Source organism: Oncorhynchus masou, unplaced genomic scaffold (genome assembly GCF_036934945.1).
Source record: "Oncorhynchus masou masou isolate Uvic2021 unplaced genomic scaffold, UVic_Omas_1.1 unplaced_scaffold_3194, whole genome shotgun sequence".
NCBI lineage: Eukaryota > Metazoa > Chordata > Actinopteri > Salmoniformes > Salmonidae > Oncorhynchus > Oncorhynchus masou.
In genome coordinates, this window is record NW_027009610.1 from 4,432 (window position 1) to 29,093 (window position 24,662).

Consider the following 24,662-nt stretch of genomic DNA (forward strand, 5'->3'; position numbering starts at 1 on the left):
ATGTGTTTATGTGTGTGTGTGTGTGTGTGTATTTCTCCTCCTATATGTCTCCCCCTGCAGGATCATCGGTTCAGTGATGAGATAGACAAGCTGACCGGCTATAAGACCCAGTCCATCCTGTGTATGACCATCTGTAACAGTGATGGAGAGGTCATCGGGGTTGTGCAGGCCATCAACAAGAACCCAATCGGAACACCTTTTACGGAGGACGACGAGAAGGTCAGTCCACAGCACACCTGAGTTCAGAATACTACTAGAAATCATTTCAAATCCTTTAGCTGGGCTCGATTGAGCTTGTCTGGCTTCATGGACCAATAGAAGAGTGGTAAAACTAAAGTTCCTGTACAATGAGAATTCATTATTGTCATTGACATCATCACCACTATCTCCACCAATGGGAGATCAGCGTTACTGTCTCAGAACCAACCGGGTAGATTATTATTTCACATACAGGAATATCCAATAAGAACTAACCCCAATACAGATGTTAGAGCTATAGGGCTTTCACTACTAACCCCAATACAGATGTTAGAGGTATAAGGCTTTCACTACTAACCCCAATACAGATGTTAGAGCTATAGGGCTTTCACTACTAACCCCAATACAGATGTCAGAGGTATAAGGCTTTCACTACTAACCCCAATACAGATGTTAGAGCTATAAGGCTTTCACTACTAACCCCAATACAGATGTCAGAGGTATAGGGCTTTCACTACTAACCCCAATACAGATGTCAGAGGTATAGGGCTTTCACTACAAACCCCAATACAGATGTTAGAGCTATAAGGCTTTCACTACTAACCCCAATACAGATGTTGCAGCTATAGGGCTTTCACTACTAACCCCAATACAGATGTTAGAGATATAGGGCTTTCACTACTAACCCCAATACAGATGTTGCAGCTATAGGGCTTTCACTACTAACCCCAATACAGATGTTGTAGCTATAGGGCTTTCACTACTAACCCCAATACAGATGTTAGAGCTATAGGGCTTTCACTACTAACCCCAATACAGATGTCAGAGGTATAGGGCTTTCACTACTAACCCCAATACAGATGTTAGAGCTATAGGGCTTTCACTACTAACCCCAATACAGATGTCAGAGGTATAGGGCTTTCACTACTAACCCCAATACAGATGTTGCAGCTATAGGGCTTTCACTACTAACCCCAATACAGATGTTGCAGCTATAGGGCTTTCACTACTAACCCCAATACAGATGTTGCAGCTATAGGGTTTTCACTACTAACCCCAATACAGATGTTAGAGCTATAGGGCTTTCACTACTAACCCCAATACAGATGTTAGAGCTATAGGGCTTTCACTACTAACCCCAATACAGATGTCAGAGGTATAAGGCTTTCACTACTAACCCCAATACAGATGGTGCAGCTATAGGGCTTTCACTACTAACCCCAATACAGATGTCAGAGGTATAAGGCTTTCACTACTAACCCCAATACAGATGTCAGAGGTATAAGGCTTTCACTACTAACCCCAATACACATGTCAGAGGTATAAGGCTTTCACTACTAACCCCAATACAGATGTCAGAGGTATAAGGCTTTCACTACTAACCCCAATACAGATGTCAGAGGTATAGGGCTTTCACTACTAACCCCAATACAGATGTCAGAGGTATAAGGCTTTCACTACTAACCCCAATACAGATGTCAGAGGTATAAGGCTTTCACTACTAACCCCAATACAGATGTCAGAGGTATAGGGCTTTCACTACTAACCCCAATACACATGTCAGAGGTATAAGGCTTTCACTACTAACCCCAATACACATGTCAGAGGTATAAGGCTTTCACTACTAACCCCAATACAGATGTCAGAGGTATAAGGCTTTCACTACTAACCCCAATACAGATGTCAGAGGTATAGGGCTTTCACTACTAACCCCAATACAGATGTCAGAGGTATAAGGCTTTCACTACTAACCCCAATACACATGTCAGAGGTATAGGGCTTTCACTACTAACCCCAATACGGATGGTGCAGCTATAGGGCTTTCACTACTAACCCCAATACAGATGTTAGAGCTATAGGGCTTTCACTACTAACCCCAATACACATGTCAGAGGTATAGGGCTTTCACTACTAACCCCAATACAGATGTTAGAGCTATAGGGCTTTCACTACTAACCCCAATACAGATGTTAGAGCTATAGGGCTTTCACTAATGTACATATTTTTTCACACATTGGTCCTGTTCAACCATTTCCTGTGAAATAGTTTTTTCTCTCTTCGTCGCCAGGTGATTTTTGTTTTGATGTCCTCAATGGAACCCTATTCCCTACATGGTGCACTACTTTAGATCAGGACTCTATGGGCCCTACGTTGGGAATGGTGTGAGTAAGGAACAGGGAGCCATTTGGGATTAGCCGTGGAGTTCTCCTTAATGCCCACCAGGTGGCAGGATTTAGTTAAACAAGACCGTCAACTCTTTTTCAACACTTTATGCATTAGATCTTCAAAAGAGCGATGGACACAGACTCATTTATATGAAGACGTGCAATTCTTGGCAACCCCTTGTTAAAACAATTTTCACAGATGCATGCTATCTGTGATGCATGCTATCTGTGATGCATGCTATCTGTGATGCATGCTATCTGTGATGCATGCTATCTGTGATGCATGCTATCTATGATGCATGCTATCTGTGATGCATGCTATCTGTGATGCATGCTATCTGTGATGCATGCTATCTGTGATGCATGCTATCTGTGATGCATGCTATCTGTGATGCATGCTATTTGCTAATCTAGGTTTGAAAAAACTAGGTTTGAACCTAGTCTTTGAGAGAAATGGCAGCACATATCAAAGAGTTGGGTTGAGATGTATGTTCAGTGTGTGTTGAAAATAGGTCTAGGCAGTAAACCCACAGGCTGCTTAACAGAAAACCAATTAAAAAAGACTCAATCTTACGTAAGTGACTGCTTGTTGTCTAGCACATTCAGAATACCTACTTAATACCTGAGTAATGAATTTACTAAATCAATACTCCATTAAGAGGAAAGCAGCCAGGTGTGTTATTAGACGTTGAAGAAAAGAAGAGCGTTATCAATGGTAAACTAGCCACCAACACACACACATGCACACGCGTATACACAGATACTCTAGACGGACCAAAAAAGTTTGAAATATCCCACTGATGGATTTTGTGACTTGGCTGTTTAGAAGGAACACAGTAAAGTTGAGATCAGACTCCAACCACTGAATTCTAGATGTTGTTTTTTCTGTTTATCATTTAGCCTCAGAACTAGAACTCTTTCTGTCTCCTCCTCTGCTTTCCCCCCATCAGGTGCTGCAGATGTATCTACCGTTCTGCGGAATATCCATCTCCAACGCCACGTTGTTTTCAGAGTCCCGGAAGGAGTACGAGAGGAGCAGAGTAAGTTGGCTCACACACTCTTCCAAAAAAGGGTTCCAAAAGGGTTCTTTGGCTGCCCCCATAGGAGAACCCTTCTGGTTCCAGGTAGAACCCTTTTGGGTTCCATGTAGAACTCTCTGTGGAAAGGGTTCTTTGGCTGCCCCCATAGGAGAACCCTTCTGGTTCCAGGTAGAACCCTTTTGGGTTCCATGTAGAACTCTCTGTGGAAAGGGTTCTTTGGCTGCCCCCATAGGAGAACCCTTTTGGTTCCAGGTAGAACTCTCTGTGGAAAGGGTTCTTTGGCTGCCCCCATAGGAGAACCCTTTTGGTTCCAGGTAGAACCCTTTTGGGTTCCATGTAGAACTCTCTGTGGAAAGGGTTCTTCAAAGGGTTCTCCTATGGGGACAGCCAAAGAACCCTTTTAGGTTCTACATAGCACCTTTTTTTTCTAAGAGTGCATAGCCTGTCTGTCTCTCACATAGCCTGTCTGTCTCTCACATAGCCTGTCTGTCTGTCACACAGCCTGTCTCTCTCACACAGCCTGTCTGTCTCTCACATAGCCTGTCTGTCTCTCACATAGCCTGTCTCTCTCACATAGCCTGTCTGTCTCTCAATTTATGTTGAATTAGACTTCCAACCATAAACAAGATGATTAGTCCTGATTATGTAAGCCATCATTTAGATTTCTATTGCATTTAAAGGGACAAACAGTTTACAGTATACATTGAATCTACTGTTCAGAACAAAAAATGGGAAAACATGTCTTACAACAATCACAAGCTAATCTTTATACCCTCTGAGGAGTTGTACACTACACCGTTCTCCAGACTCTCTCTCCATTTCTTAGACAAATAGAGAGAGTGGTCAGTGTTGTTGTTGTGCTCCTCCAGGCTCTGCTAGAGGTGGTGAATGACCTGTTTGAAGAACAGACAGACCTGGAGAAGATAGTGAGGAAGATCATGCAGAGAGCTGTGACCCTGCTGCAGTGTGAACGCTGCTCTGTGTTGCTGCTGGAGGATATACACTCACCTGTGAGACTGACCTCTCTTCTCCTCCGCTTCCTTCTCCCCGGCTCCTCTCCCCTCTTCTCCTCTGCTTCCTCCCTGTCTCCTCTCCCCTCTTCTCCTCTGCTTCCTTCTCCCTGGCTCCTCTCCCCTCTTCTCCTCTGCTTCCTTCTCCCCGGCTCCTCTCCCCTCTTCTCCTCTGCTTCCTTCTCCCTGTCTCCTCTCCCCTCTTCTCTACTTCCTTCTCCCCGGCTACTCTCCCCTCTTCTCCTCTACTTCCTTCTCCCTGGCTCCTCTCCCCTCTTCTCCTCTGCTTCCTTCTCTTCGACTCCTCTCCTTCCCCTCCTCTAATTTCTTCTCCCTGGCTCCTCTCCCCCTCCTTCTCTCATTTCTCTCCTCTCCTCTGCTATGAATGTGTCATAAACAATAAACTCACCTGTGAGACCTCAGCTCTTCTCTCCTCCTTTATTTTCTTAATTTCTCTTTTCTTCTGTTTTCCCTCTCCAATACTTCGCTCTCCAATTCTCCCCTCTCCAATTCTCCCCTCTCCAATACTTCTCTCTCCAATACTTTGCTCTCCAATTCTCCCCTCTCCAATTCTCCCCTCTCCAATTCTCCCCTCTCCAATACTTCGCTCTCCAATTCTCCCCTCTCCAATTCTCCCCTCTCCAATACTCGCCTCTCCAATTCTCCCCTCTCCAATTCTCCCCTCTCCAATTCTCCCCTCTCCAATACTTCACTCTCCAATTCTCCCCTCTCCAATTCTCCCCTCTCCAATACTTCGCTCTCCAATTCTCCCCTCTCCAATACTTCACTCTCCAATTCTCCCCTCTCCAATTCTCCCTTCTCCAATTCTCCCCTCTCCAATACTTCGCTCTCCAATTCTCCCCTCTCCAATTCTCCCCTCTCCAATACTTCGCTCTCCAATTCTCCCCTCTCCAATTCTCCCCTCTCCAATTCTCCCCTCTCCAATACTTCACTCTCCAATTCTCCCCTCTCCAATTCTCCCCTCTCCAATTCTCCCCCTCTCCACCCCTCCCTCTCCAATTCTCCCTCTCAATACTTCTCTCTCAATACTTTGCTCTCCAATTCTCCCCTCTCCAATTCTCCCCTCTCCAATTCTCCCCTCTCCAATACTTCGCTCTCCAATTCTCCCCTCTCCAATTCTCCCCTCTCCAATACTCGCCTCTCCAATTCTCCCCTCTCCAATTCTCCCCTCTCCAATTCTCCCCTCTCCAATTCTCCCCTCTCCAATACTTCACTCTCCAATTCTCCCCTCTCCAATTCTCCCCTCTCCAATACTTCGCTCTCCAATTCTCCCCTCTCCAATACTTCGCTCTCCAATTCTCCCCTCTCCAATACTTCGCTCTCCAATTCTCCCCTCTCCAATACTTCTCTCTCCAATTCTCCCCTCTCCAATTCTCCCTTCTCCAATTCTCCCCTCTCCAATACTTCGCTCTCCAATTCTCCCCTCTCCAATTCTCCCCTCTCCAATACTTCGCTCTCCAATTCTCCCCTCTCCAATTCTCCCCTCTCCAATTCTCCCCTCTCCAATGTTCCCCTCTCCAATTCTCCCCTCTGTAATTGTGTGTATGTTATGCAGGTGGTAAAGTTCTCAAAGACCTTTGAGCTCATGTCTCCCCTGTGCAACATGGACCGTGACATCAGGTGAAGTCTCCGCTGCTTGGGAGAAGATATTTTAATAGTTATACATAATCATTGATAGGAAGGACTGACATCCTCCTGTATCCCCAATTCATGTATTTGGCATTTCTTGAGAGTGTGTGTCTCTTTGACAAAGTCAGCATGGAGAAGCTGTCCTGCTCTGATTGGCTGATCAATAACAGCATTGCTGAGCTGGTGGCGTCCACAGGACTTCCTGTCAACATCAGCGACGTCTGTCAGGACCCCCGCTTTGATGCTGAGGTGGGGCACCAATCACTCACAATCAACACACGCACGCATGGACACACACACACACACACATTTGGACACACAGGCACACGCAGGCACGCACGTACAGATGTAGGATCTTAATTTGAGCCAGTTTGCTACAGCAGGAAAATAATAATATTTTTTTTTAATAATAAGGCAAATGTTTTGTAGGGGGTTGATACATTTGTTGATCCTGACAATCCTGACATTTTAAAGTGGAAATTAAAAACTTTGAAAGCTTTTTTTAAACCTTGAATACACTGCAGGTTTGCATTTCCTTCTGTGCAGGAACATTCTCAGCAACAAGAGAGTGATTAAATTAAGATCCTACATCTGTATGCGTGCACACACACACACACACACACACACACACACACACACACACACACACACACACACACACACACACACACACACACACACACACACACACACACACACAGATGCGTGGGCTTGCACACACAGTAACATTCCACTCCGTGCTCCCCAGGCAGATCAAGCCTCAGGATTCCACATCAGATCAGTACTGTGCGTCCCCATCTGGAATCGGACTCATCAGATAATAGGTGGGTTCACCAGTCTGTTCAGCCATCCACTGTCACTTGAAAACCACTCTGTCTTTTTACCTCTCTGCTATTCCACCCGTTCAATAATTACAAATATTGATATATTTTCTGTACTGTTTTAAGGGGTTGCCCAGATTCTAAATCGCCTGGACAGGAAGACGTTCAATGATGCAGATCAAAGACTGTTTGAGGCGAGCTCCCTCTCCACTGAGGTTCTATCTATATATCTATAATGAGACAGTGGGTTGAGAAGGTTCTATCTATTTATATCTATATACTGTATGTATGATGAGAGTGGATTGAGCAGGTTCTATCTATCTATATCTATGTATGTATGATGAAACAGTGGATTGAGCAGGTTCTATATATCTATATCTATGTATGTATGATGAGAGTGGATTGAGCAGGTTCTATCTATCTATATATGTATGTTGAGACAGTGGATTGAGCAGGTTCTATCTATCTATATCTACAGTGAGGGAGAAAAGTATTTGATCCCCTGCTGATTTTGTACGTTTGCCCACTGACAAAGACATGATCCGTCTATAATTTCAATGGTAGATTTATTTGAACAGACAGAATAACAACAACAAAATCCAGAAAAGCGCATGTTATAAATGTTATAAATTGATTTGCATTTTAATGAGGAAAATAAGGATTTGACCCCCTCAGCAAAACATGACTTGGTACTTGGTGGCAAAACCCTTGTTGGCAATCACAGAGGTCAGACGTTTCTTGTAGTTGGCCACCAGGTTTGCACACATCTCAGGAGGGATTTTGTCCCACTCCTCTTTGCAGATCTTCTCCAAGTCATTAAGGTTTCAAGGCTAATGTTTGGCAACTCTAACCTTCAGCTCCCTCTACAGATTTTCTATGGGATTAAGGTCTGGAGACTGGCTAGGCCACTCCAGGACCTTAATGTGCTTCTTCTTCAGCCACTCCTTTGTTGCCTTGGCCGTGTGTTGGGTCATTGTCATGCTGGAATACCCATCCACGACCTATTTTCAATGCCCTGTCTGAGGGATGGAGGTTCTCACCCAAGATTTGATGGTACATGGCCCCGTTCATCGTCCCTTTGATGCGGTGAAGTTGTAGCAGAAAAACACCCCCAAAGCATAATGTTTCCACCTCCATGTTTGACGGTGGGGATGGTGTTCTTGGGGGTCATAGGCAGCATGCATCCTCCTCCAAACACGGCGAGTTGAGTTGATGCCAAAGAGCTCCATTTTGGTCTCATCTGACCACAACACTTTCAGCCAGGTGTCCTCTGAATCATTCAGATGTTCATTGGCAAACTTCAGACAGGCATGTATATGTGCTTTCTTGAGCAGGGGGACCTTGCGGGCGCTGCAGGATTTCAGTCCTTCACGGCGTAGTCTGTTACCAATTGTTTTCTTGGTGACTATGGTCCCAGCTGCCTTGAGATCATTGACAAGATCCTCCCATGTAGTTCTCGGCTGATTCCTCACCATTATCATGATCATTGCAACTCCACGAGGTGAGATCTTGCATGGAGCCCAAGGCCGAAGGAGATTGACAGTTCTTTTGTGTTTCTTCCATTTACGAATAATCACACCAACTGTTGTCACCTTCTCACCAAGCTGCTTGACGATGGTCTTGTAGCCCATTCCAGCCTTGTGTAGGTCTACAATCTTGTCCCTGACATCCTTGGAGAGCTCTTTGGTCTTGGCCATGGTGGAGAGTTTGGAATCTGATTGATTGATTGCTTCTGTGGACAGGTGTCTTTTATACAGGTAACAAGCTGAGATATGGAACACTCCCTTTAAGAGTGTGCTCCTAATCTCAGCTCGTTACCTGTATAAAAGACACCTGGGAGCCAGAAATCTTTCTGATTGAGAGGGGGTCAAATACTTATTTCCCTCATTAAAATGCATATCAATTTATAACATTTTTGACATGCATTCTTCTGGATATTTTTGTTGTTATTCTGTCTCTCACTGTTCAAATAAACCAACCATTAAAATTATTGACTGATCATGTCTTTGTCAGTGGGCAAACGTACAAAATCAGCAGGGGATGAAATACTTTTTTCCCTCACTGTATGTATGTATGATGAGACAGTGGATTCAGCAGTCAGATGGAACAGAGTAAATAGACATTTCAATGTCATAGATTTAGCCGGTGGTAACTTGTGGAATAGACACTGGCTATGACCAATCAGCATTCAGGATTAGACCCACCTGTTGTATAATAGATATTATAAACTGGGTGGTTCAAGCCCTGAATGCTGATTGGCTGACAGCCATGCTATGACAAAATATTTATTTTTACTGCTCTAATTACATTGGCAACCAGTTTATAATAGCAATAAGGCTCCTCTGTGGTTTGTGATATATGGCCAATGTACCACGTCTAAGGGCTGTATCCAGGGACTCCGCGATGTGAAGAAGGGCTTAAGAACAGCCCTTAGCCGTGGTATATCAGCCATATACCACACCCCCTCATGCCTTGTTGCTTAATTCGAAAGCTGTTTTATTGGTCAAAACGTTTTTCTCCATACAGGCCTTTGTGATATTCTGTGGGCTGGGGATCAACAACACCATGATGTACAATCAAGTGAAGAAGACCTGGGCCAAGCAGTCTGTGGCCCTGGATGTGAGCATTGATAGGATGCGTCACAAATGGTCAAAAGTAGTGCACTATAAAGGGCTTAGGGTGCAATTTGGGACTGAGACATGTACTCTTCTCCCTTCACTCACTAGGCGTTTAGTTTTTAAAAGTTTTTAAAATATGCCTTTCGTGCACTAACACTCATACTTGACTTTCCCCCCCTACAAGCTCTGACTTTACTGATAGCTGTTTTACTGAGAAAACATGTACTTACTATGACTGAGATAGATGGTTGTCTCACCTGGTTATCTTAAGATGAATGGACTAACTGTAAGTCGCTCTGGATAAGAGTGTCTGGTAAATGACTGAAATGTAAATGTAAAATGAACTTGTTAGCTGGTCAGTCTAGTTGCTGGGCTTTGGGCTCCTCTGTCTGTCTGTCTGTCTGTCTGTCTGTCTGTCTGTCTGTCTGTCTGTCTGTCTGTCTGTCTGTCTGTCTGTCTGTATGACTGACTGACTGACTGACTGACTGACTGTCTGTCTGTCTGTCTGTCTGTCTGTCTGTCTGTCTGTCTGTCTGTCTGTCTGTCTGTCTGTCTGTCTGTCCGTCTGTCTGTCTGTCTGACTGTCTGGTCCTCAGAATGCTTTATGAAACAACGGAGGTAATGTGGTTAAAACACATATCAGACTTGATGAGAGGCGATATACTAGTATATTATATTATGTTATGTATACACTATATACTAGTATATTATATATACTATATACTAGTATATTATGTTATGTTATGTATACACTATATACTAGTATATTATATATACTATATACTAGTATATTATATTATATTATGTATACACTATATACTAGTATATTATATATACTATATACTAGTATATTATATTATATTATATTATGTATACACTATATACTAGTATATTATATTTACTATATGCTAGTATATTATATTATGTTATGTATACACTAGATACTAGTATATTATATATACTATATACTAGTATATTATATTATGTTATGTATACACTATATACTAGTATATTATATTATGTTATGTATACACTATATACTAGTATATTATATATACTATATACTAGTATATTATGTTATGTTATGTATACACTATATACTAGTATATTATATATACTATATACTAGTATATTATATTATATTATGTATACACTATATACTAGTATATTATATTTACTATATGCTAGTATATTATATTATGTTATGTATACACTATATACTAGTATATTATATATACTATATACTAGTATATTATATTATGTTATGTATACACTATATACTAGTATATTATATATACGATATACTAGTGTATTATATTATATTATATTATGTATACACTATATACTAGTATATTATATTTACTATATGCTAGTATATTATATTATGTATATACTAGTATATTATGTTATGTTATGTATACACTATATACTAGTATATTATATATACTATATACTAGTATATTATATTATATTATGTATACACTATATACTAGTATATTATATTTACTATATGCTAGTATATTATATTATGTTATGTATACACTATATACTAGTATATTATATATACTATATACTAGTATATTATATTATATTATGTATACACTATATGCTAGTATATTATATTATGTATACACTATATACTAGTATATTATATTATGTTATGTATACACTATATACTAGTATATTATATATACTATATACTAGTATATTATATTATGTTATGTATACACTATATACTAGTATATTATATATACTATATACTCATATAATTATATTATATTATGTATACACTATATACTAGTATATTATATTTACTATATGCTAGTATATTATATTATGTTATGTATACACTATATACTAGTATATTATATATACTATATACTAGTATATTATATTATGTTATGTATACACTATATACTAGTATATTATATATACGATATACTAGTATATTATATTATATTATATTATGTATACACTATATACTAGTATATTATATTTACTATATGCTAGTATATTATATTATGTATATACTAGTATATTATATTATGTTATGTATACACTATATACTAGTATATTATATATACTATATATTAGTATATTATATTATATTATGTATACACTATATATTAGTATATTATATTATATATACTATATACTAATATATTGCATTATATATACTATATATATACTATATATATATACTATATATATATTTATATACTATATATTGATATATCATATACTAGTATATTTTTTACTCCTGACACTTTTTGCTGTGTGCAATCTTTTTTTGACAGCATCCCATCTTTGGAAACAGTGAAAATAGCTGAAATATTTATGGTGGGAGAGAAGAACCCTGCTGAATATTAATGTGCCGGATCGGCTCAGGCAGTAGAGGATAATACTGTAAAAATGCAGTCATGAGTAGTGGGAAGAAGACAATATTGCATCTCTGTATGCATCCCAAATGGCACCCTATTCCCTATATAGTGCACTACTTTGCGCTAGATCCCATATCATCATGCATGTCCCACACCCACCTGCAGGGGGCCAGAGAGAGAGGAAGAGAAAGGGAAAGAAAGAAAGAGAGAAAGAGAAAGAAAGAAAGAGAGAGGGAGAGAGAGAGAGAGAGAGATAGAGAGAGAGAGAGAGATAAAGAGGGAGAGAGAGTCCATGATGATGTTTTCTCCTTCCTCAGATGCTGTCCTACCACGCCACATGCTCCAAGGTAGAGGTGGACAGACTCAAGGTATGTCTGAGAATTACATTACATGTAGAAGAAATAGAAAAACAAACAAACAAAACAAACAAAATCTACAAGATAATAATCCAAACAGGTGTCCATGTAGAAGTCACCTGGTTACTTTCCCAGGGTGTATTCACTAGGAACCAAACAGAAGAAAATGGAATGAAACAGGGAGGAATATACCTGAATTTGTCCAAGAGAAACGTCCATTTTCATTGCAAAATGTTTTGTTACGTCAGACTAATGAGTACACCCCAGGACTATCATAAAGAGGGACTGGTGAGGTGTGGAGGTGGATGTGGGGGTCGGAGGACCTATCATAAAGAGGGACTGGAGAGACTGGTGAGGTGTGGAGGTGGATGTGGGGGTCGGGGGACCTATCATAAAGAGGGACTGGAGAGACTGGTGAGGTGAGGTGTGGATGTGGGGGCCGGGGGACCTATCATAAAGAGGGACTGGTGAGACTGGTGAGGTGTGGAGGTGGATGTGGGGGTCGGGGGACCTATCATAAAGAGGGACTGGAGAGACTGGTGAGGTGTGGAGGTGGATGTGGGGGTCGGGGGACCTATCATAAAGAGGGACTGGAGGGACTGGTGAGGTGTGGAGGTGGATGTGGGGGTCGGGGGACCTATCATAAAGAGGGACTGGAGGGACTGGTGAGGTGTGGAGGTGGATGTGGGGGTCGGGGGACCTATCATAAAGAGGGACTGGAGGGACTGGTGAGGTGTGGAGGTGGGGGTCAGAGGACCTATCATAAAGAGGGACTGGTGAGGGTGGAGGTGGGGGTCAGAGGACCTATCATAAAGAGGGACTGGTGAGGGTGGAGGTGGGGGTCAGAGGACCTATCATAAAGAGGGACTGGAGGGACTAGTGAGGGTGGAGTTGGGGGTCAGAGGACCTATCATAAAGAGGGACTGGAGGGACTGGTGAGGGGGAGGAGGAGGTGGGGGTGGGGGTCAGAGGACCTATCATAAAGAGGGACTGGAGAGACTGGTGAGGTGTGGAGGTGGATGTGGGGGTCGGGGGACCTATCATAAAGAGGGACTGGAGGGACTAGTGAGGGGGGAGGTGGAGGTGGGGGTCAGAGGACCTATCATAAAGAGGGACTGGAGGGACTAGTGAGGGGGGAGGTGGAGGTGGGGGTCAGAGGACCTATCATAAAGAGGGACTGGTGAGGGTGGAGGTGGGGGTCAGAGGATCTATCATAAAGAGGGACTGGTGAGGGGGGAGGTGGAGGTGGGGGTCAGAGGACCTATCATAAAGAGGGACTAGAGGGACTGGTGAGGTGGGAGGAGGAGGTGGGGGTCAGAGGACCTATCATAAAGAGGGACTAGAGGGACTGGTGAGGGGGGAGGAGGAGGTGGGGGTCAGAGGACCTATCATAAAGAGGGACTAGAGGGACTGGTGAGGGGGGAGGTGGAGGTGGGGGTCAGAGGACCTATCATAAAGAGGGACTGGAGGGACTGGTGAGGGGGGAGGAGGAGGTGGGGGTCAGAGGACCTATCATAAAGAGGGACTAGAGGGACTGGTGAGGTGGGAGGAGGTGTAGGTGGGGGTCAGAGGACCTATCATAAAGAGGGACTAGAGGGACTGGTGAGGGGAGGAGGAGGTGGGGGTCAGAGGACCTATCATAAAGAGGGACTAGAGGGACTGGTGAGGGGGAGGTGGAGGTGGGGGTCAGAGGACCTATCATAAAGAGGGACTGGAGGGACTGGTGAGGGGGAGGAGGAGGTGGGGTCAGAGGACCTATCATAAAGAGGGACTAGAGGGACTGGTGGTGGGGGGAGGTGGAGATGGGGGTCAGAGGACCTATCATAAAGAGGGACTGGTGAGGGGGAGGAGGAGGTGGGGGTCAGAGGACCTATCATAAAGAGGAACTGGAGGGACTGGTGAGGTGGGAGGAGGAGGTGGGGGTCAGAGGACCTATCATAAAGAGGGACTGGAGGGACTGGTGGTGGGGGGGGGGGGGTCAGAGGACCTATCATAAAGAGGGACTGGAGGGACTGGTGAGGGGGAGGTGGAGATGGGGGTCAGAGGACCTATCATAAAGAGGGACTGGAGGGACTGGTGAGGGGGAGGTGGAGATGGGGGTCAGAGGACCTATCATAAAGAGGGACTGGAGGGACTGGTGAGGGGGAGGAGGAGGTGGGGGTCAGAGGACCTATCATAAAGAGGGACTAGAGGGACTGGTGAGGGGGAGGAGGAGGTGGGGGTCAGAGGACCTATCATAAAGAGGGACTAGAGGGACTGGTGGTGGGGGGGGGTCAGAGGACCTATCATAAAGAGGGACTGGAGGGACTGGTGAGGGGGGAGGTGGAGATGGGGGTCAGAGGACCTATCATAAAGAGGGACTGGTGAGGGGGAGGAGGAGGTGGGGGTCAGAGGACCTATCATAAAGAGGAACTGGAGGGACTGGTGAGGGGGAGGAGGAGGTGGGGGTCAGAGGACCTATCATAAAGAGGGACTGGAGGGACTGGTGAGGGGAGGTGGAGGTGGGGGTCAGAGGACCTATCATAAAGAGGGACTGGTGAGGGGGAGGAGGAGGTGGGGGTCAGAGGACCTATCATAAAGAGGGACTGGAGGGACTGGTGAGGGGGGAGGTGGAGGTGGGGGTCAGAGGACCTATCATAAAGAGGGACTGGAGGGACTGGTGAGGGGGGAGGAGGAGGTGGGGGTCAGAGGACCTATCATAAAGAGGGACTGGTGAGGGGGGAGGAGGAGGTGGGGGTCAGAGGACCAATCATAAAGAGGGACTGGAGGGACTGGTGGCGGGGAGGGGGGTGAAGGTTGAGGTCGGAGGACCTGAGGCTTTGAGTTTGTCATTTCCTGTTCACCTACTAGGACGCTCAATATTCACCCCCACATTCTACTCCCTCAGGCTGCTAAGATCCCTTTGAGCAGTGAGCTGGGCATCGAAGAGTTCCACTTCAACGATTTCTCATTGGACAACGACGCCATGATCACTGCCTCCCTCCGGATGTTTCTGGAACTCGGAGCCGTCCAGAAGTTTAAGATTGACTACGACGTGAGTGAGGTCAACAATGAGGGAGAATGGAGAGGCTTTCGTATTTCTCTCCAGCAACTTTTCCAAAATCACTACATTTTCCAGAAATCCAAGTTGGATTGTAGCAGATTTCCTGGTTATTCTGTCCTGATTCCGGGAATCTTCCAACTGGGGTTTCTGTAAAACCTGGGAATTTTGGGAGGACCAGAATATTGCAACCCTATTGGGAGGACCAGAATATTAAAACCGTATTGGGAGTACCAGAATATTATAACCCTATTGGGAGTACCAGAATATTACAACCCTATTGGGAGTACCAGAATATTACAACCCTATTGGGAGGACCAGAATATTACAACCCTATTGGGAGTGCCAGAATATTACAACCCTATTGGGAGTACCAGAATATTACAACCCTATTGGGAGTACCAGAATATTACAACCCTATTGGGAGTACCAGAATATTACAACCCTATTGGGAGTACCAGAATATTACAACCCTATTGGGAGTACCAGAATATTACAACCCTATTGGGAGGACCAGAATATTACAACCCTATTGGGAGGACCAGAATATTACAACCCTATTGGGAGTACCAGAATATTACAACCCTATTGGGAGTACCAGAATATTACAACCCTATTGGGAGTACCAGAATATTACAACCCTATTGGGAGTACCAGAATATTACAACCCTATTGGGAGGACCAGAATATTACAACCCTATTGGGAGTACCAGAATATTACAACCCTATTGGGAGGACCAGAATATTACAACCCTATTGGGAGGACCAGAATATTACAACCCTATTGGGAGTACCAGAATATTACAACCCTATTGGGAGTACCAGAATATTACAACCCTATTGGGAGTACCAGAATATTACAACCCTATTGGGAGTACCAGAATATTACAACCCTATTGGGAGTACCAGAATATTTAAACTCTATTCGGAGGACCAGAATATTACAACCCTATTGGGAGTACCAGAATATTACAACCCTATTGGGAGGACCAGAATATTACAACCCTATTGGGAGGACCAGAATATTACAACCCTATTGGGAGGACCAGAATATTACAACCCTATTGGGAGTACCAGAATATTACAACCCTATTGGGAGGACCAGAATATTACAACCCTATTGATCTTGTTTTTGATGAACTCTCTTGGTGACATGTTACAGTAACACCTGATATGAGAACAACAGCAAAGCAAACATTTATTCCATAAGACGGTTCCTCCTCCCTCTCAGGTCCTGTGTCGCTGGCTGTTGACGGTGAGGAAGAACTATCGCACGGTGGCATACCATAACTGGAGGCATGCCTTCAACGTGTGCCAGTGCATGTTCCTCATGATCACAGTGAGTCAACGCAACAAAAGATGCTCTGTGTACACATTTAGAAAAGAGCGTTCCTCAAGGGTTCTTTGGTAAGGCGGATGGTTCTATGTGGAACGAACCATAATGAGTCAAAGTTCCCTTTGAGCCCTTAAATGGTTCTTTACAGATCAGAAAAGGGTTATTTGATCTTTTAGTGCTAATTAAAATGTAAGGGCGGGGTTTGCTCAAAAATCTTTTTGTGCAGCCATGAGTGAGAGTGTCATTCCAGTTGATGTCATCTGTTGTGTTATTACATGTCACATTTGAATATGGCCAGGACAGTGTCTCGTAAAAGACTCTGTGTAAGACCTTGTGTCAGTTCTGTTTGCTGAGTCAGACGATCTCAATCCTCTCCTCAGGGACCCCAGCCCTTCCACAGCTACCAGTTAACACAATAATGGCAACTATGGAGTTTTAACAATATAAAAGATTAAAAATATTAAAAAGCGTTCTCAATAGCAACGAAAAATGTTGTAAGCATAGCGGAACCTTTTTGGTGCTATTGTATATAGAACCATATTTGAATGGTTCTTTGTATTACCTTAGGAAAGGGTTTTCTGCAGCACTGTAAAAGTTCAATTTAAAACCCTTATAGAACCTTCAAAAAAGGGTTCTACAGTGCCTTCATCAAGAATCCACACCCCTTGACTTTTTCCACATTTTGTTGTGTTACAGCCAGAATTAAAACATTTCTTAAATTGAGATTTTGTGTCACTTGCCTCCACACAATACCCCATAATGTCAACGTGGAATTATGTTTTTGAAACTTTTAAAATGAATTTAACATTTAATGCTGAAATGCCTTGAGTCAATAAGTATTCAACCCCTTTGTCTTGGAAAACTGTTTTCTTCACATTGTTCCTCAATTCCCCACCAAGGCAATTAAAGTGAAGATTAACCAATTACAATGGTTCTGTCCCAAATGACCTATTTTGTTATCCACTTTTGACCAGGGACGGGACAAGGGTAGTGCACTATATAGTGAATAGAGTGCCGTTTGGGACACAAGTCATGTTTGGATAGATTCGGTACTTCCGTTACCTCTGTGTCCGCAGACGGCTGGTTTCCAGGATGTTCTGTCGGATGCAGAGACCCTGGCGTTGATGGTGGGTTGTCTCTGCCATGACTTAGACCACCGTGGCACCAACAACGCCTTCCAGGCCAAGTGAGTCACCTCGGCTGAGCGCCGAAGACAAATAAGGAAAATGAAGGAAAATAAAGAAAAATGAGGATGATATTAGTCTGATCAGTCAGTCAGTCTGCACGTCCGTCCGTCCTGCCTGTCAGTCCATCGTCCCTGTTAATCAATCATCAATCATTCAGTTGAATGTCCCTCCTTTGCTGCTTCCTATAGGACTGGCTCTGCTCTGGCCCTGCTCTACGGGACATCAGCTACTCTGGAGCACCATCACTTCAACCATGCAGTCATGATCCTACAGAGTGAGGTGAACTTGGCGACCATCACCTTTACTTTTTTTACTTTTTTAAAATTGGATTTATTTCACCTTTGTTTAACCAGGTAGACTAGTTGAGAACAAGTTCTCATTTGCAACTGCGACCTGGCCAAGATAAAGAAAAGCAATTCGACACATACAACAACACAGTTACACATGGAATAAACAAAGCATACAGTCAATAATACAGTAGAACAAAATAAAATAAAAAGTCTATATACAGTGAGTGCAAATGAGGTAATTTATGGAAATATACAGTGCCTTGCGAAAGTATTCGGCCCCCTTGAACTTTGCGACCTTTTGCCACATTTCAGGCTTCAAACATAAAGATATAAAACTGTATTTTTTTGTGAAGAATCAACAAGTGGGACACATTCATGAAGTGGAACAACATTTATTGGATATTTCAAACTTTTTTAACAAATCAAAAACTGAAAAATTGGGCGTGCAAAATTATCAGCCCCTTTACTTTCAGTGCAGCAAACTCTCTCCAGAAGTTCAGTGAGGATCTCTGAATGATCCAATGTTGACCTAAATGACTAATGATGATAAATACAATCCACCTGTGTGTAATCTAGTCTCCGTATAAATGCACCTGCACTGTGATAGTCTCAGAGGTCCGTTAAAAGCGCAGAGAGCATCATGAAGAACAAGGAACACACCAGGCAGTTCCGAGATACTGTTGTGAAGAAGTTTAAAGCTGGATTTGGATAAAAAAGATTTTCCAAGCTTTAAACGTCCCAAGGAGCACTGTGCAAGCGATAATATTGAAATAGGAGGAGTATCAGACCACTGCAAATCTACCAAAACCTGGCCGTCCCTCTAAACTTTCAGCTCATACAAGAAGAAGACTGATCAGAGATGCAGCCAAGAGGCCCATGATCACTCTGAATGAACTGCAGAGATCTACAGCTGAGGTGGGAGACTCTGTCCATAGGACAACAATCAGTCGTATATTGCACAAATCTGGCCTTTATGGAAGAGTGGCAAGAAGAAAGCCATTTCTTAAAGATATCCATAAAAAGTGTTGTTTAAAGTTTGCCACAAGCCACCTGGGAGACACACCAAACATGTGGAAGAAGGTGCTCTGGTCAGATGAAACCAAAATTGAACTTTTTGGCAACAATGCAAAACGTTATGTTTGGCGTAAAAGCAACACAGCTCATCACCCTGACCACACCATCCCCACTGTCAAACATGGTGGTGGCAGTATCATGGTTTGGGCCTGCTTTTCTTCAGCAGGGACAGGGAAGATGGTTAAAATTGATGGGAAGATGGATGGAGCCAAATACAGGACCATTCTGGAAGAAAACCAGATGGAGTCTGCAAAAGACCTAAGACTGGGATGGAGATTTGTCTTCCAACAAGACAATGATCCAAAACATAAAGCAAAATATTCAATAGAATGGTTCAAAAATAAACATATCCAGGTGTTAGAATGGCCAAGTCAAAGTCCAGAACGGAATCCAATCGAGAATCTGTGGAAAGAACTGAAAACTGCTGTTCACAAATGCTCTCCATCCAACCTCACTGAGCTCGAGCTGTTTTGCAAGGAGGAATGGGAAAAAATGTCAGTCTCTCGATGTGCAAAACTGATAGAGACATACCCCAAGCGACTTACAGCTGTAATCTCAGCAAAAGATGGCGCTACAAAGTATTAACTTAAGGGGGCTGAATAATTTTGCACACCCAATTTTTCAGTTTTTGATTTGTTAAAAAAGTTTGAAATATCCAATAAATGTCGTTCCACTTCATGATTGTGTCCCACTTGTTGTTGATTCTTCACAAAAAATACAGTTTTATATCTTTATGTTTGAAGCCTGAAATGTGGCAAAAGGTCGCAAAGTTCAAGGGGGCCGAATACTTTCGCAAGGCACTGTATAGGCCATGGTGGCGAAGTAATTACAATATAGCAATTAAACACTGGAATGGTAGATCGGCAGAAGATGAATGTGCAGGTAGAGATACTGGGGTGCAAAGGAGCAAAAGAATAAATACAAGTATGGGGATGAGGTAGGTAGATAGATGGGCTGTTTACAGATAGGCTAAGTACAGGTGCAGTGATCTGTAAAATGCTCTGACAGCTGGTGCTTAAAGCTAGTGAGGGAGATATGAGTCTCCAGCTTCAGAATTTTTTACAATTTGTTCCAGTCATGAGCAGCAGAGAACTGGAAGGAAAGACGACCAAAGGAGGAATTGGCTTTGGGGGTGACTAGTGGGTGCTGCTATGGTGACCAGTGAGCTGAGATAAGGTGGGGCTTTACCTAGCAGAGACTTGTAGATAACCTGTAGCCAGTGGGTTTGGCGACGAGTATGAAGCGAGGGCCAACCAACGAGAGCGTACAGGTCGCAATGGTGGGTAGTGTATGGGGCTTTGGTGACAAAACGGATGGCACTGTGATAGACTGCATCCAGTTTGTTGAGTAGAGTATTGGAGGCTATTTTATAGATGACATCACCAAAGTCGAGGATCGGTAGGATGGTCAGTTTTACGAGGGTATGTTTGGCAATATTTGTTTGCGATATAGGAATCCGATTCTAGATTTAATTTTGGATTGGAGATGCTTAATGTGAGTCTGGAAGGAGAGTTTACAGTCTAACCAGACACCCAGGTATTTGTAGTTGTCCACGTATTCTAAGTCAGAGGTGTCCAGAGTAGTGATGCTGGACGGGTGAGCAGGTGTGGGCAGCGATCGATTGAAAAGCATGCATTTAGTTTTACTTGCGTTTAAGAGCAGTTGGAGGCCACGGAAGGAGAGTTGTGTAGCATTGAAGCTCGTCTGGAGGGTTGTTAATACAGTGTCCAAGGAGGGGCCAGAAGTATACAGAATGGTGTCGTCTGAGTAGAGGTGGATCAGAGAATCACCAGCAGCAAGAGCAACATCATTGATGTATACAGAAAAGAGAGTCGGCCCGAGAATTGAACCCTGTGGCACACCTATAGAGACTATCAGAGGTCCAGACAACAGGCCCTCCGATTTGACACACTGAACTCTATCAGAGAAGTAGTTGGTAAACCAGGCGAGGCAGTCATTAGAGAAACCAAGGCTTAAGAGCTTCCATTTATTCCTCAACCCTGAAATTCCCCCTTGCATGTATTACCTGATAATATATCTTTTTCAACAGGGTCATAAAATATTAATATATATTTTGCTCATGTCTTCCATCAGGGTCATAAAATATTAATATATATTTTGCTCATGTCTTCCATCAGGGTCATAAAATATTAATATATATTTTGCTCATGTCTTCCAACAGGGTCATAATATCTTTGCCAACCTGTGTTCCAAAGAGTACAGTAGTATGATGCAGCTACTGAAACAGGCCATCCTCTCCACTGACCTGACCCTGCACTTCCAGTAAGACTTACAACTTCCACATGCAGTTGTAGAACAGAAACTTGATAACACAAACAGACCGGCACTCAGGCCACCTCCCGTCTGCTTTGCCATTGAACCTCCCTCCTTTTCCTTGTATCCGTTCTGTGACTCTGTCTGTGCTCCTAAACAGGAGGAGGAGCCAGTTCTTTGACCGCGTTCTCTCTGGAGAGTTCAGCTGGACAGACGAGGCTCACAGAGAACTTCTCAGGTCCTTCTATCTGTCTTACTTGTTTATTGAACCATGATCAACAATCTCCTTCTGTGGAGACTTGGTTTGGTTCTAAACAACCTCTGACCTCTGTCATCACCAGGTCTATGCTAATGACAGCATGTGACTTGGGTGCAGTGACCCGCCCCTGGGAGATCTCCAAACAGGTGAAATGTTACAAAACTTCTTCCTGTGTCACAAATGACACCCTAATCCTTGTATAATGTACTAGTGTTGACTAGGGTCCATAGGATCATCATTGGCATCATTGACAATCCCCCTACAGGTTGCGGAGTTGGTGACCAGTGAGTTTTTCGAGCAAGGTGACAGGGAGAGGTCTGAGCTCAAGTTAACTCCAGCGGTAAGCAGAATACAGTACTACTGTAACACCTCCTTTCAAACTACACTTCCCTTCAAACTACACTTCCCTTCAAACTACACTTCCCTTCAAACTACACTTCCTGTTAAACTACACTTCCCATTCAACTACACTTACCGTTAAACTACACTTCCCGTTAAACTACACTTCCCGTTAAACTACACTTCCCTTCAAACTACACTTCCCTTCAAACTACACTTCCCTTCAAACTACACTTCCCTTTAAACTACACTTCCCTTCAAACTACACTTCCTGTTAAACTACACTTGCTGTTAAACTACACTTCATTGTACAACTTCGCTTCCAACTACCCCTCCCTTCAAAATAAACTTCTCTTCAATGTCAGATCATCAACTTTGATATTAACTCTCCATCCACTACGACCTTGATTCCCTTGAGTCCAAACTCCATTAATGCACCTTTAGTCTGCACAGCATTTAGGAAGTCGACTTTTATATTTCCTTCTGCTGAGCTTCAGTGTCTTTCTAACGCCCTCTGGGTTCCCAGACGTTAGCCTTGATGTAGGGAGTTCTTTCTTTAGATATGCAACTGTTGGGATTAAATGACTAAAGTTAGCCTTGATGTAGGGAGTTCTTTCTTTAGATATGCAACTGTTGGGATGAAATGACTAAAGTTAGCCTTGATGTAGGGAGTTCTTTCTTTAGATATTCAACTGTTGGGATGAAATGACTAAAGTTAGCCTTGATGTAGGGAGTTCTTTCTTTAGATATTCAACTGTTGGGATGAAATGACTAAAGTTAGCCTTGATGTAGGGAGTTCTTTCTTTAGATATTCAACTGTTGGGATGAAATGACTAAAGTTAGCCTTGATGTAGGGAGTTCTTTCTTTAGATATTCAACTGTTGGGATGAAATGACTAAAGTTAGCCTTGATGTAGGGAGTTCTTTCTTTAGATATTCAACTGTTGGGATGAAATGACTAAAGTTAGCCTTAATGAAGGGAGTTCTTTCTTTAGATATTCAACTGTTGGGATGAAATGACTAAAGTTAGCCTTGACGTATCGACGTCTCTCTCCTCAGGCCATCTTTGACCGTAATCGTAAAGACGAGCTGCCCGCCCTGCAGCTGGAGTGGATAGATGGGATCTGTAAGCCCCTCTACCAGGTAACGGACTCGCCTGTTCTAAACCCATCTCGTCTGTTTGTTACTGACACACCAAGTTCAAGGGGAAATCCAGCGCAATAAAATCTCAGTCCAGTAGTCCAGACCTGTATGTTTCCACAGTATGATGTCCTCTGGAATGTCTTTATTTCAGCCCTTTTTTCAGTCGTCCTGCATGAAATGAGCCCATGTCTGTCTGCGATTCAGCCCCTTCTAAGTCAGTCTCCCACACTGTCTCCCCTCTAGGCTCTGATGAAGCTAAACGTGAAGCTGAAGCCTATGGTTGATGGGATAGCAGCCAACCGCATGAAGTGGAAGGAGCTGGGCTCGTCCTATCAGCAGCACACACACAGAACTGCAGAGACCAATCAGAGTCCTGGCTCTGAGTCAGGACCCAACCAAGAGACCAATCAAAATCCTGACTCCAGTCAGAACTCGCAACTAGAGTTTGGGTCAAATTCAGTATTTGATCAGACATCCGTTCTTACTACAGAGTGTAGTGGTCATCCAGAGTTTGGGTCAAATTCAGTACTTGATCGGACTTCAGTTCTCACTACAGAGTCTAGTGGTCATCCAGAGTTTGGGTCAAATTCAGTACTTGATCAGACTTCAGTTCTCACTACAGAGTCTAGTGGTCATCCAGAGTTTGGGTCAAATTCAGTACTTGATCAGACTTCAGTTCTCACTACAGAGTCTAGTGGTCATCTGGGGTCAGATGGAAGTATAGGGTCTGGTCAGCTGTCTCAGGGGCAGGGGGCTGAGGTTTGAAGAGAGAGGGAAAGGGAGAGCGAAGGAGGGAGGAGAGAGGGAGGGGGATTAAGAGATAGGGAGGGGAGAGAGAGAAGGGAGGAGAGAGGGAGGAGGAATTAAGAGAGAGGGGGGATTAGGAGAAATGGGAGGGGGAGAGAGAAGGAGGGAGAAGAGAGGGAGGGGGAATTAGGAGCTAAGGAGGGGAGAGAGAAGTAGGGAGGAGAGAGGGAGGGGGAATTAGGAGGGAGGAGAGAGGGAGGGGGAATTAGGAGATAGGGAGGGGAGAGAGAAGGAGGGAGGAGAGAGGGAGGGGGAATTAGGATATAGGGAGAATTAGGATATAGGGAGGGAGAGAGAAGGAGGGAGGAGAGAGGGAGGGGGAATTAGGAGATAGGGAGGGGGAATTAGGAGATAGGGAAGGGAGAGAGAAGGAGGGATGAGAGAGGGAGGGGGAATTAGGAGATAGGGAGGGGAGAGAGGAGGAGGGAGGAGAGAGGGAGGGGGAATTAGGAGATAGGGAGGGGGAGAGAGGAAGAGGTAGGCTGTGTGGTACTGTTGTGTCTGTAGTGTCTGTATCTCGACCTGATCTAGTTGGGGTATTAAAAAGGTCTGTTTTTTACACTTTGTTTCCACCTTGTAGGACACGTCAGTGAACTACGTGTTGATCTTTATGACAAGAACCTTGAGTGTGAAACATCCATTCATGTTAGATTCCTGCTCACAACTTCGTTGCAC

At 43.5% G+C, this 24,662-nt stretch overlaps 1 protein-coding gene across 1 annotated transcript; it reads left to right on the plus strand.

Annotated features, from left to right (window-relative positions):
* Positions 1-23,639, plus strand: LOC135534243 (dual 3',5'-cyclic-AMP and -GMP phosphodiesterase 11A-like; the record flags this gene model as incomplete). The annotated part of the gene is made up of 20 exons (XM_064961326.1): positions 1-12; positions 61-219; positions 3,314-3,403; positions 4,273-4,413; positions 5,990-6,054; positions 6,192-6,312; positions 6,812-6,887; positions 7,011-7,078; positions 9,411-9,503; positions 12,201-12,251; positions 15,127-15,273; positions 16,511-16,618; positions 17,692-17,801; positions 17,991-18,081; positions 21,349-21,449; positions 21,601-21,678; positions 21,782-21,845; positions 21,965-22,039; positions 23,097-23,180; positions 23,424-23,639. Coding segments are annotated over exons 1-20 (1,950 nt in total), but the record flags the coding sequence as incomplete, so codon positions are not given.
* Between the last annotated feature and the right edge of the window lie 1,023 nt (positions 23,640-24,662).